This window comes from Callospermophilus lateralis, chromosome 6 (assembly GCF_048772815.1).
Source record: "Callospermophilus lateralis isolate mCalLat2 chromosome 6, mCalLat2.hap1, whole genome shotgun sequence".
NCBI classification, from domain to species: Eukaryota; Metazoa; Chordata; class Mammalia; order Rodentia; family Sciuridae; genus Callospermophilus; species Callospermophilus lateralis.
Window position 1 is genome coordinate 66,976,243 of NC_135310.1, and position 14,070 is coordinate 66,990,312.

General features: G+C 36.9%; 1 protein-coding gene across 1 annotated transcript in view; it reads right to left on the minus strand.

The window, feature by feature from the left end:
- The window catches only part of Klhl32 (kelch like family member 32), a 188,641-nt gene that overhangs the window by 95,279 nt on the left and 79,292 nt on the right, over positions 1-14,070 (minus strand). The window contains exon 4 of the mRNA XM_076859907.1: positions 11,808-11,915. Coding sequence (XP_076716022.1) covers positions 11,808-11,915 — 108 coding nt within the window. The remainder of the gene's footprint in view (positions 1-11,807; positions 11,916-14,070) is intronic.

Genomic DNA, 14,070 nt, shown 5'->3' on the forward strand with positions numbered 1-14,070 from the left:
TTGGATTCAACTAATAATTCTCTGATGGTGCCACAGATTGGAATCAGACTTGGTTTCCTCTTAAATCATTGGTTTTATTTATGGGGTTTACCAAATTCTCTCTACCTTACATACATGCTAATATAGGGATGAATGGCTATGATCTGTTTTTCAGGAACTCGATCTATTCAATACCATAGAACAGGCAGCTATTATTTTCTGTCTGCCATGTACAGTGCAGATTAACCACTTATTTTTCAGGCAGTGCTCTGTGAAGTACTACAACTCAATTATTCATTCTTCAATATGAATCAGTGTAAATTTTGGAGCATGGGTATTTCACTGTGCTCTATATGCAAATAATTCAGATCCTTGGTAACCCATTTCTTTAAAATGCAATGAGGTATTGATCTGGCATTTCCAATCACAGTTTAACCCACTCTGAGAAAGCATTCAATTTGCATTTTTTCCATCAAAACATTCTTAATATCTAGTAAGCCTTTAATGGATAAAAGGGACTCATTGGGCTCATTAAGTATTTGTTGAATTAATGTATATCAATTTGAGGATAAAAATATAAATGTATGTTTTTATCAAGTGTACAAAGAAAATAAAGTATTTGCCAATTAACACCATGTTCAATATGTTCAAATTATTCCTTCATTTGAATGTTCTCACCATTATTATTCTCAAATGTGATATCTACTTGCAATATAAATCTGCTAAAAAATTCTGTTTGGCCAATTATGTATCCTGATATTAATCACAAGACCATATGTGTTTGCCATCAAGTTGTTTTCTTCTAAAAAAACACTTTTCATTTAGAATTGTAAAACTCCCATATGCTATCACTTTATACAAATGCTAAGTGCTTCCAGCAGAGGGCTCAAGAATTCCATTTTAAGGAAAAAAGTTTAAAAAGCTCATTGTGCAATAGTAGCTACTGTAAAACTCTTTCAGAAGGCAATTCCATAAAAATATGTTCCTCCTCTTACTCACATAATTCCAGCTCTCTGAATTTACTTTAAAAACATTACAAATGAAAGAAAAAACTTATTTATAACAAGGCAGCATTATTTGTATCTTCTGAATTTATGAATAAATGTACTCATAGCTTATCTAATTCCAGAAAAGAAATTGAAGTAAATTATAATCACAAATCTTTGTAAAATTACATAAGCATATGGGCAAAGGACAGAAGAAAAGACAAACCTATACTGTGTTAGCAAGTGAGACTTAGAGTGCAATGATTTTTTACTTTTATTGTTACTTAGGTTTGTGTAAACATTTGGATGATATTCTTTCATTTTCAAAGATAAAAAAGAGTATTATTTTTCAAAAGTTTGCATGCCCCTTATTTTTAGTGCTGAAAAAAGGATGGAAAAGTTCAGAAGTCAAGTGCAATTGTTTATTTATAGAACAAGTTTGGGATTTTCATTGGCAGAATTAACAGGGTGTAGCACAACTTGATCCATGCTTATGAGTAACATTAAGGTGCTTCTGGGACAGCAAAAATTTACAGACAGATGTCCTAAATCTTCTTACTCACTTTATGTAATTACACTTTGTCTCATTTCAAAAAAGATCTGAAGCATCAATATAAGCAATTAAGTATTAGGAGAATAACTCAGGAAGAGAAAATAGAAAACAAAAAGTAATCTGAGGTCAGGAGAAGATATAAATGAGTGTGTGCATGTGTGTGTATATGTGTGCGTGGGTTGGGTGGATAGAGAGAGAAAAAGAATCTCCTTCCTTATAACTACTGTAAGTGGGACATAAAACTAAAAACGAAGTATAACCTAATATAAGATCAAATGGCAAAAATAATAAAGAAATTGCTAGTTTTTCTAGACCCTGAGGTCTAAAGAAAATTTTCTTGCACACGTTAAGAGGATTGTTGAATGATTTATTTGGTGATTTCAATACCATCATAAGCATATTTTACAGAGCATTGCATTAAAACTAAAGGTTAATAAAATGATTATTTAAAACCCAGACATTTAGTTTTCTAATTTTCTGGCTTGATATAGGTATAAATTCAGAATGCCTGAGCACTGCTTCTCAATGAACTCAATGTCACCCTATATAGGACAATTTAGAAATGTGTGTGGACGTTTTTAGTCATCCCAGGAGGGTAGACAATAATGGTATTTATTGAACAGTAGCCAGGTTTTCCAGATGCCAGGCAACACACAGGGCAGTCACCAACCACAAAAAATTGCACTATAGCTTGCACCCTTGAATGCCCTGCTGTACATGCATATAAGTGAAATTTTCTTTATAAAGATTAAAGCCCAAATTCTAACTTTGTTTTAGATATAAATCACTTTGTGTTGTTCTGTGTCAAAATAAATTGACTTTTACAACAATGCCACCACTATTAAAATCAAGAAAAGACTCTTGCTTTTTTTGTTAGGAATTTTATTAAGAGGGGTTCAGTATTTGAGAAAATCATGTTACTTAGGCTTCACCCGTGGGGCATCTGAGTTGCCAGCATAACATTTACTTATCAGTCAGCATCTGTCCCCATCATGGTGATTCTACCTACAGGCATAGACAGAGGATTATTACTTCTTTTGGGAGAGCTATATGTCAGTGTGTACATACTTACATAGGTAGTATCTTAAATATATATTTATTTCCTTGTGTTTGTTCCCTACATGTTTTCACAGAATTCTATTGGTGTTTAGAGTAATTTGAGTAGGGAAGGAATATTATCCAAGAATATAATTTCAGGATAGTAAAAATGGCCTTCTCATATAAAGTCTGATAGATAAGATCAAGAACCACCAAGCCAGATGGAGTGACTACATATCTCCTGTGTATAATTATGTGTATAATATTTCCTAAATGAACTTTTGGCAAAAGCATCCTGCAAACAGGATGAGGCTAGAGTATAATTACTCTTTTTTCCCTACCAAAGGAAAAAGTTCATGTACTTTAAAAATCCATCAGTAAGTTGATATCTTCTTATGAAAATTAAGGAACTAACCAAGAGTCTACACTAAATAAATGGTTAACCTTCCTTCACTCAAGTGTGAGGAAGCAACTAAAGGAAGGGTGAACATTTTCTTAGGAAATGACTCTGAGTACAACCAACACTAAGAAATTTAAATGATCAATACAGAACACAAGGCTGAGCATGGTGGCACATGCCTGTAGTCCCAGCGGCTCAGGAGGCTGAGGCAGGAGGATTTTGAGTTCAAAGCCAGCCTCAGCAATTTAGCAAGATGCTAAGCAACTCAGTGAGACCCTGTCTGTAATAAAATACAAAATAGGGGTAGGGATGTGGCTCAGTGGTCGAGAGTGCGGGTAGGGTACCCGCGCCCTACGCTCCCAAAAAGAACACAATTGTAAAGATTTTTGTTTAGAAATATTTAAAAATGGAGTCACTGCTCACTTTCTATGGCAAACAAAAGAAATCTCAGATATACACTATGAATTACAAAACGGGTGGTGATGGGATTTTCTGAACATTCAAGAGAAACAACTGTAAGAAGTGCAAAATCCACCCCTCAATTAAGTAGGTAGTTTGACCTACTGTTTCGATTTTCTGGATACCAGCCACTTCTACTTTGGAAGATGTCAGTCAGAGAAGGACTGATTATTGTCCCACTTATGACAATAAAATCATTATCTGGGCAAAAAAGCAACACTTCTCTTTTGATTCCCTCTGCTAGTAAGGTAATGGGGACGGATGGTACAGAGGATTAGGAGGACAGTGGAGGAAAGAAGGGCAACAAATCCAGCTCATTCAAATAGAGTTTTACAGACTGAAGACTGGCTTAAAAACACAGAGGGACCACAATCATCCTGTCACAGTATTTGGAGACTCTTGCGGTGTTTTCAGCACGAGTTCTCTGTACATAAGAGCTCAGTACCTTGGCCCTTGGGTTCCTTAATTCAGAATTGATGCTGAAAAATATATAAATGGTGCAAGCATATTGTTCAAACATATTTTGTTTTCATTAGGCAACTGAGTTTAATAATATACTGAAAAACAATGCCTGAAATGTATTACTCAACTAATTTTTGATATTTAACTGCTGGCACCTTCAAACCCCACCCGTCCTGTTTCCTTGCTTGTTCCACAACTGGGCAAAAATCTAAGAAAGCTCAAGAGCTCCTTTCCAACCACCAGAGCCTGCAGAGAGAATCTTGTCTCAGTCCCACCTCTAGTAAAAGTCAAAACCACACACCCTACTGTTAAGGTCTGTAAACAAGTCAGATTGGCACCTGTTATTTTGCCAGAGAAATGTTAGAGTCTGTAAACAAGTCTGGATGCGCCTGGCAAAATGCCAGAGGGAGTGGTTTGTGAAGTAACAAAAGCAAGCCATTAAGTGTGGAGATTCCTTATTGGTTGACTGCTGTATCTATTTTATGCTAATTAGATAAGCTGTGTGGAATGTATAAATATCGCTCAGATCCTACAATAAACGGCTCCCATTCCTGCTGTATCAATGTACACAAGTCGTTCATCACCCCCCCCCCCCCCCCCCCCCGCACCCTACCTTTCCTTCCTCTCTCAAGCCACTTTTTTGTGCTGGCTTCTGAGCCACCCTACTCTCTGCAGAAAGCCTCATGACGTTACGGCCTTTTTCATCCCCTGTTGGAATGTGTGTGGCATTATCAATCTCAACATTGAATCAAATTTGGAGGCTGAGGGTGGGGAATCCTTTTTCTACAGAGTGACTGTAAGACAATGAAAAAATGCCAAATTGCAAATTGTTAGAGAAAAACAAAAATATATTTTCTAAAAAAAATCAACATATCAGCTTTATTACTGGACAAGAGTGTGATCTCAGAAATGTGGCTACAGTTACACTTGCTCACTTGAGACTTTTTAGACATTAATTAGATGAACAAATGGCCTTATAATCTTCATGTATAAACTATGTCTAAGTACAGTCTGAGCAGACAGCACACACTGATTTAATAAGGGAGAAGACTGGCGTGAAACAGAGACCATCAGTTAGAGCTGACCCTGCTCTACAGGGAAGAACCCCTCCTGCAGGACTTCACTCTGTCTGAAACAGCTATTCTCTTTTAGTAAAGAGCAGACAGGAGCAGTCCCAGCAAAGTCGCTGTTATTCTTAGCTGAGGAAAGTCTGCTGCTAGAGGTCAGCTTCTAAAAAGCTCAGTTTTTTTCATGATAAATGGTTAGGTCTCCAACCTAACTTTTGAAACTCCAAACCATGTCGAGGATGATTATTTTACTTGACATCTTGAGAAGCCATAAAAATTCCACTTGGAATAAGCGTCCAAGAGCCACAGGCACAGTTCTTGCCTTTTAAGTGGGTCAACATGTTCCGAGAAACCAAGACCTGGAACACGTGATGAATTTACCTTAAATTGAAAAGCAGATTAATCTGCTTGTTTGCTTCAATAATGCATGAATAAAAGAGAAAAATCTGCCTAAATGCAAATAACATAGAGTTTTAGAAGATTCCAGAGGCAAAAAAGTCACTGATGGAATTTGAGTGACCCATTTTGACCTTCTGTGTCTAAGTCCAGTTATGGACTTTGGCAAAGCTCTAACTAAGGAGAGGATAATAAGACTGCTTTATGCAAAATTTAAAAAATATTCTTCCTTAAATGTGGATTTCAGATTGTGCCCTCCATTGTCTGCTACATAGTGAAGGTGGCTTGGGGGCCTTCTACTCACCAGGCTTCTGTAGGTACTGCTGGGTAAAGAGAGGATTCTCGAGTTAAAATATTTAAACCACTGAATTGCCTTAACACTACTCCCAAGAGAAGCATTTTAGAAAAAAATCTCCTACATTTGTTCCATGTGCTACCATTTAGTTCAACCAGGTTATGTTTATAGTAAATACGATGGAGACTTTTTCCATATAAAGTGACAAATCTACCCCTAAAGGGATGGTCCATGTGAAAGCAGTTCCAATTAAGATTCCTGTCACTCTCTTGCCTTGCCTTATGTTCAGGTCTCCAGAGGAAAGTACTCTGTTGTGGAGGATACATTTTCAATCAAAATGTTATGCTACAGTGCATAACTTATCGGGGATATGTATTCCTGTGAACCTATGAGGGAGTCAAAAAATCAGAAGGAAAAAATTCAGTGTATAATAGCATGGAAATTAGGGGGGAAATTCCTTTAGTTTTCAATTCCTATCTGTGTGAATAGTTTGACATGATTGTAATTATAGCTACAAAGAATTTTTTTTCACCCAACAGTGTGATACTAGCTTTCCAAAAGGTTTTAAAATATGAATAGTAATGGTTACATAATATTTCCTTGTGAAGATGGTACCAGAGCATTCTCTGGGTCAGAGAAGGGTAGTTAGGATGGGCACTCCCAAAGAGCTGGGTTCTACCATGATGCTGAGAATTCAAGGGCTTGAGTTCTCAGCCGATGAAGAGAAAAGCAAGGGAATATGAATACCAAAGAACTTGTCTTCATCAGATGCCAACATAGCTGGTTCATGGCTGATAAAGTTAGTAGCATCTCAAAGTGGGAAATTTTGAAGGAGACAACAAACATCACTACCATTTGATGAACAGTTTATCTTCTTCCTAGGTTTCTGGAATATCTCCATCAGGCTACAAGGGATGGAGCAGGAGGAGGAGAATTCTCTGGAAAGTAAAAGGAGGCTAGCTAGGTATAAACTCTTGTTCTACTATATGTACAGATTTTTAAAAAGATGCTTGGCATAGGGTCTATCTTCTTTAACAGCTTCATAACCAGAGGGCTAAACAATAAACTTCACTGTGGTTCATCTTATTTGCTTCCATTTTGGTACTAAGTTACTCAAATTCCTAGAGGCTTATTCTGAGGCCTTTGGGATTGGAAGTCCTTCCAAATTCCAAGTAGGGCTCTTTGCTTAATAAAAATGATTCCATATAATCTGTCCCTCACTGTCTGGTTGGGTTTTTCTTAATCAATACCTATTTGCTCCTGGGTGGCTAATCTCTTGCCTAGTTTGGAATGAGATTCCTCATCCCAGCCAACATCTCCATCAGAATTCCTCTGCTCGTCTTCCTCGTGTTTCTTCTACTCAAGACTCTTTAATATAAATGCATTCTTGGCCAGTGTTGAAAAGTAAGAAGAATAAGGGAGGCCAGGGTAACAGAATGAGTCCTCTTGTCCACCAGGGTAAGTGGGAGTTTATATTTTCTTAGATTCACTTTTTTCTCCCTAAAGCAGATCTGCCCAGTGACACATCGCTTCATTTGCTTCTGATCTTGTTCCTAAAACAGGGCAGTGGAACAGATAGAGCCTGGCCCTTTTGCCCTCCATGGCTGATTCTACTATAATTATGGCAATTGTGCATGGCTTTGCAAGGACACTCATAAAGGCTGCAATGAATCCTGAGCTCTGCTTAAGTAATGTTATGAGCAAGTGTACCCAGAGGACTGGCACATCTCTAACAAGTGCAAAGACACTGTATGTTTGTGCAACCCCATGTTTGCTCGTTAATAGGTAATGTGCATGCACTTTCAGAGGAAAAAGTTCACCTTTTCTTTAAAATTTCTTGGATGAAATCTGTAGGGCAATTTTAAGAAGGCTATACTTTAGAGCTGTGTGTAGGAGGAACATGCACACATCATTACACTTAGCAGTATTCATTCATCACTCCTACTCTGTATTTCCAACTCTTCTCCAAGACAGCAATGATTTTCAGTCACTTAAAATACTTACATTTTATACTATGCTTACTATAACTGACTAACATGTAATCAACTCTCAGGAAAATTATCTAAAGGTAGATAAATTCAATATTAACCTGCATTTTTTACAAATCTATATACATATCATGGCTAAAGACCATTTATCAGCAAATGTCCACAATGGTAAATAACAATTAAGCAATTGAAGAACTGTGCTTTCATTCATGCTTCTGTATTTCAAATTCTTTGCTTAATGTTAATTTCAGTTCCATAGTAAGAGAAAGCAGCTGTTCACATCTCCCCAGTATACTACAATATCATTGTTTTGCTATCATCTATGTCTCACGCTCAGAGGGAAAATGGATTTATTATAAAGTCATGTTGATGCATGAGAAGCCAAACTTCCTTGGATATTATTTAGGAAAGACTTATCATTTTTCATTCTGCAGCACAGTGATCACATAGAGGACACAGCACAACTCCAAGTCCTCATGGACCAAGGGTTGGAAAGCATAGCTTCCAGGTAGAAGAAACTATCAAAATGGTCACTCTCTAAAATCTCCAAATACTTCTATGCCTCCTTCAACAAAGCAAAGCAAACATGACTCAGTTTTTCCTTAATGACATTGGACACTTAAAAGAGACAACAGATTTGAAATTAGGAGGACTGAGTTTCACTAACTGGATGAAAATGCACAGGGAATGCCTTTGATTTATGGGTGAGCAGCACAATTCACAATAGCTAGACTGTGGAACCAACCTAGATACCCTTCAATAGATGAGTGGATAAAAAATGTTGCATTTATACACATTGGAATATTACTCAGTACTAAAAAATAACAAAATCATGGCATTTGCAGGGAAATAGATGGTATTAGAGCAGATTATGCTAAGTTAGCCAATCCCTAAAAACAAATGCTAAATGTCTTCTTTGATATAAGGCGGGTGACTCAAAACAGAGTAGGGAGGAAGAGCATGAGAAGAAGATTACCACTAAACAGGGACAAGAGGTGGGAGGGAATGGGAGGGAGAAGGGGAATTGCACAGAAGATAGAAGGAGACCCTCATTGTTATACAAAATTACATATATGATGGTGTGAGGGGGAAGAAAAAAAAGAGAGAGAAATGTGTCACAGTAGATTGGGTAGAGAGAGGTGATGGGAGGGGAGGGGAGGGAGGGTTAGGAAGGGAGCAGAATACAACAGTTGTATATATAAACATGGCTGTATAACCAATGTTATCCTGCAATCTGTACACGTGGAAAAATAAGAATTCATACCCCATTTTAATCAAATATATGATATGTCAAGATCATTGTATTGTCTTGAGCAACTAATAAAAAATGGGTTAAAAAAAAAAAGAAAATACACAGGGAGAATGATCTTAATCAATTCACTGCACCTCCCTAGGTGTCGGGAGCGGTGAATGGATTATGGTCCTTGAACTGCCTGGAGATAGAGGTGATTTCTCTCTTGAGAATTTCTCAGTGTAAAGGCGCTGATTGAAGATTGCCCAGTTGCTATGGTTACACTCTGTTCAAAAGGGGGTTCTGTGCCAGCCACAGAATTCATCAGTTCTTAACCTCAGATTCAAATGTCCTGCCGGGGAGTAGAGTTATGTGCATAGCTGATAATTATATCTGGGTTGCAAAAAAGTTTATCCTTCACTCTGAGGGCTTTGAAGAACCTTTCTCACAATAAATCTTTCTGATGTTTAAACCTATATAAAAAGTGTGCCGAGCTTGCTCATGGTCAGTCTTCCTTCATCACAGGTAGCTGAACCACCAAGTCCCGGCCTTTTTTCTATTTGTGTGTTTGTCTTTTCTCCATCTCCTCATCCATGGCTCCAGTTAGTCCTGAATAAACTGTCATGAACCTGAGCTTTTTTTGTCCTTCAAATGGGTTCATCACATTCCTCAGGACTGTTTCAAAAATTAAGCTGAGTAGCACCCACAAAGTGCATTGTGCTCTGGCTGTTTCAGAAAGCGTCCCATGAGATGTCAGCCCTCCTCCTGCCCTGTCTGGACACAAGCTGAATAGCTGGGTACTGTGGTGTGCTGTAGGCTTGGCACCACTCAGTAAATACACTCAGAAATGGGACTCTGGTCTCTGAAAACAATAAAGGCAACTTTGGGTTTGGCACTAGGTCTTGCTTTTCTTTTTTTTTTTTTTTTTTCTCCTAAAGGCACAATACTTGTCACCCATGTATTTTCTTCCTATTTGGCTTTCCATTCCATTCAAAGTGAAATTTGAGTGTATAAGCCAAAAGACTGCTGGGGAATGGGATATGACTGCCCTTCAAACTTCTCTCCTTTTCCTAAATAGATTTCTTGCCCTTTAGAAAATCAGTTCCCTTTCTGCTATCTTCAGTTGACATTTATGGCACAGGCTCTGTATGTGTGTACACATATAAGTACATATACACACATGCTGTCCCTTCTGAAGGAAACCACAAAGCAATCAAGGCAAACAATAAGGCAGTAAATCTATCTGCATGTGTATTTTAGCATAACCCTACTCATCTCCACAATCATGACAGAGTAACTTCACCTTCCAAAAGTTCACTCATGCCACCCTTCATAGTCAAACTCCACTCTAATCCCAACCCCTCTTCTGTATCTGACTAGTATGCTTTTTTCCACATTTTTTGTGCACTTATGCTTACTAATAATTTAAACTTACTTTACAATCTATAATCTCTAAGCTTAAACCATTTAGTTGTTAATGCAGCTAAGCAAGGAAGCTACTTAGTTGAATGGTTTTATCAAAAACCAATATTTCTATTTCATTTTCACTGCCTACCAGTGGAGTATGAGCTATGAGTCATTAAGCTTAGTTGAGACACAGGCAGATGCAGGTCTAACTGCAATTCAGGTGTTAAAAAAGAAATATACACAATAAATGATGTAAGACCTGACATATTTCTTTATATCTGTAAACCAAAAGGCATAAATACATTATTTACTCACCACTAGAAAAATGTCTGGCAACTCTATAAAAAATGACTGCCTTCCTTAATTTATTAAAGCATGATTTTGGCTGGCTGACTCTGCATTAGTGATCTATCCCCCTTCTCTTCCTCTTTGTATATTCTACTTGATACTTGATTTCTTTTTTACCTTCTATTATTTTTATTCCACATGCCACAGTTGCTTAAATTTTTCTGTAACACATATCTTGAGTTTTATGAACTCCAGAAAGGCATCTGGACAGTATCATACATATTAATAAGTCTCTTTAGAAAATTCAGAGGAAAGGTGAACTCTCACACATATTAAGACCCAAATAGCAACTTCTCTCTGAATTTTTTCTGATGTCCCAAGTGACCATGTACTCCTTTCCCCCACTGTGTTTTGCGTTCTGCTTCTCCCATAACTCCCAACTCAGGGAGGAGGTACAATTATGTATTTGCCTCTCTCTCCCCCGAGGATATGAGCCTGTCAAAAGAAGAGGTCCCTTTTTTAGCACTAGAAGACATTGAACCCAAGTGGGATGAAAAGAAATTAAACCATAGCAGTTTATAAAGTAAGATAAGCATGGAACCTGTACCTGGATAGATTTATTTAACTAGTCCTCAAGTGTAAATGAGTGTCCTTGCAATCCTCTGGTGATCCCTGAAAATCCTATATCTATTTTAGTGATGAACAAATTAGGATTTGTAACTATCATGTTCTAACTGAAATGCCTTAGACCTTGACTCTGAGAGTAGAGGAGAGGATACCAAGATGCTGGACACAGCATCTGAGACTTTAAAATAGTTTTGTTTTGTTTTTTCTTTTGCAGTGCTGGGGATCAAACACAGGGCCTGGTGCATGGCAGGCTAACATTCTACCACTGACCCCAGCACTATTTTCTTCTTGTTAAGACAATACAGACACGATTAAGTCACTGAGCTTGAATGCTAATCCACGCTGTAAAGCATATTCTTTTCCTTATGATAGTCCTTTAGGATAGTTTAAAAATTATTAACAGTGATCTTGGAGTAAAGTTAAAATATATTTTCCTTGTTTCATATTAAAACTCAAATTACTCTACTTACCTTTCCATCACTTCAATTATAAAATTAAGCAGATAATGAGACATTTTAATATCAAAATGAGTAATAAGAAATATAACTAAATCTCATACCTCCGGGATAATCTCCTCTGGTTTAGGTGGAGTTAAAATGTAAAGCCTCTTGGGTCACATTTGGTGCCATACCTGTCCTGTGTATGCAAACTCCAGAGCCTGTTTCAAACCAAGGCTGGTCACACCGTGTAAATTCACCTCGTCAGCTCCACTTTCCACCATACAAAGACTGAACATTGCCTGAGGTGAGAAAGAGAGAGAACATTTCTGGTACTTAAAAAGCAAGGAGGCAAGACAATATCTTCAAGAGACTAGAAAAATGTTTTGCAAGTTAAAGATAGATTCTCGGGGCTGGGGATGTGGCTCAAGCGGTAGCGCGCTCGCCTGGCATTCGTGAGGCCCAGGTTCGATTCTCAGCACCACATACAAACAAAGATGTTGTGTCCACCGAGAACTAAAAAATAAATATTAAAAAATTCGCTTTAAAAAAAAAGATAGATTCTGATTTTGGACTGATTTCTATACAGCTTCATTCATACAAGCTACTGCAAATCATTATGATATCTAACAGTAACAATGCATATGGTACTGCATTCTTCACATGCACCCTGTCATCAGAGGTGACTCTATTTGGGTTCACTGAACTCATTCTCTCCACCCTAGGATCTGCAGCTACCAACCAATGTACAGTAATCCTGAACATTCAGGCCAACTGGACATGAAAAGTCACACTTTCATCTCCTGACTTTTGCATTTGACAATCCCACTTATGGTATATATCATATGTATCATTTAGCCTTATCCATTTTTTCTCTTTTTGCAGTTTCAGTTACCAAGGATTAACCATAATTGGATAATATTAAATAGAAAATTCCAGAAATAAATAATTCATACGTTTAAATTTTTGTGCCATTCTGAATAGCATAACAAAATCTTGTACCATTCTACTCTATCCCACACAGGACACAAATCATTCCTATGTCCAGTATCTACATGCTACATATACTATGCATGCATTAGTCTCTTAGGAACCATTTCAGTTATTAGATTGACTGACAGGGTATTACAGTACTTGTGTTCAAGCAGCCCTTCTGTATTAACCTATCACTATATCACAATGCCTATGCCACTCACTTCACTCTATCTCACCCCATAGGCATTGTGTCATCTTACATCATCACAAATGATCAGTGCACAGTAAGATATGCTGAGAGAGAGAACACATTCACATTACTTTTATTATGATATATTGCTATATTTTTTCTATTATTTATTGTTTCTTATTTTTTATTGTGCCCAATTTATAAATTAACTTTATCATCGTCATATATAAATAGTAAAAAATAGAGTATATGTAGAATTTGGTACTACCTGTGGATCCGGGTATCTACTAGAGTCTTGGAATATATTACCCATAGATAAGGTGGAACTAATTTATACACAAATGAAATGAAATCAGTATCCTAAACACATATCTGTATACCCAAGTCCATTGCAGCATTATTCATAATAGCTAAGGTGTGGAAACAACCTAAGTATTCATCAGACAAGTGATTAAAGAGAATGTGGATAAAGAGAATACATACATGCTCATATGCACATAAAGAGAAATCCTTTAAAAAGAAGGAAATCACGCCATTGCAACAACATGAATGAACCTCGAGGATATTATATTAGGTAAAATAAGCCAGACACAGAAAGACAAGTACACATATATGGAATCTATAATAGTCAAACTCAGGTGCAGAGGGAAGAATAGGGCTTACCATAGGCTAGGAGGAAGAGGAAATGGGGAATGTCACTCAAAAGGAGTAAAGTGCCTGTTAATGCAAGATAAATAAGTTCTGGAGATCTAATGTACAGCAATGTCTCTATAGTTAACAATACTGTACTATATACTTAAAATTTGCTAAAAGTATACATTTTTCCACTACAAAAGAGAAGGAGAGAGGGAGAAAGAAAATTGTAATTATATGAGGTGATGATTTTGTTATTTAGCTTAATGTGATTATTTCACAATGTATACATATATGAAAACCCCAAGTTGCAAACTTGAAATATATGTGATACACACACACACACACACACACACACACACAGATTATATGTGAATAAAGCTGAAAAAAATCTTGAATTTGAAGTCACAGAATCCTCAATTTGTGGTGGGTACAATAGCAGTATAGTGCCTGATATGTCAAGTTCTTAGTTAATATATGTGTTTAGTAACATTGAAATGAAATGAAGTTTCTTTTATGTATTCCCTAGTTTAAGTAATTGATGCATTAGGAAAATTTTAGAAATCAAGTGTGGTTATAGGTAAAAAATGCTAATAAGAAATCGACTTTAGAGTTTAAGAGATTCTGCTTTTGCATTTCTAGAAGAAATTCCAAAATGA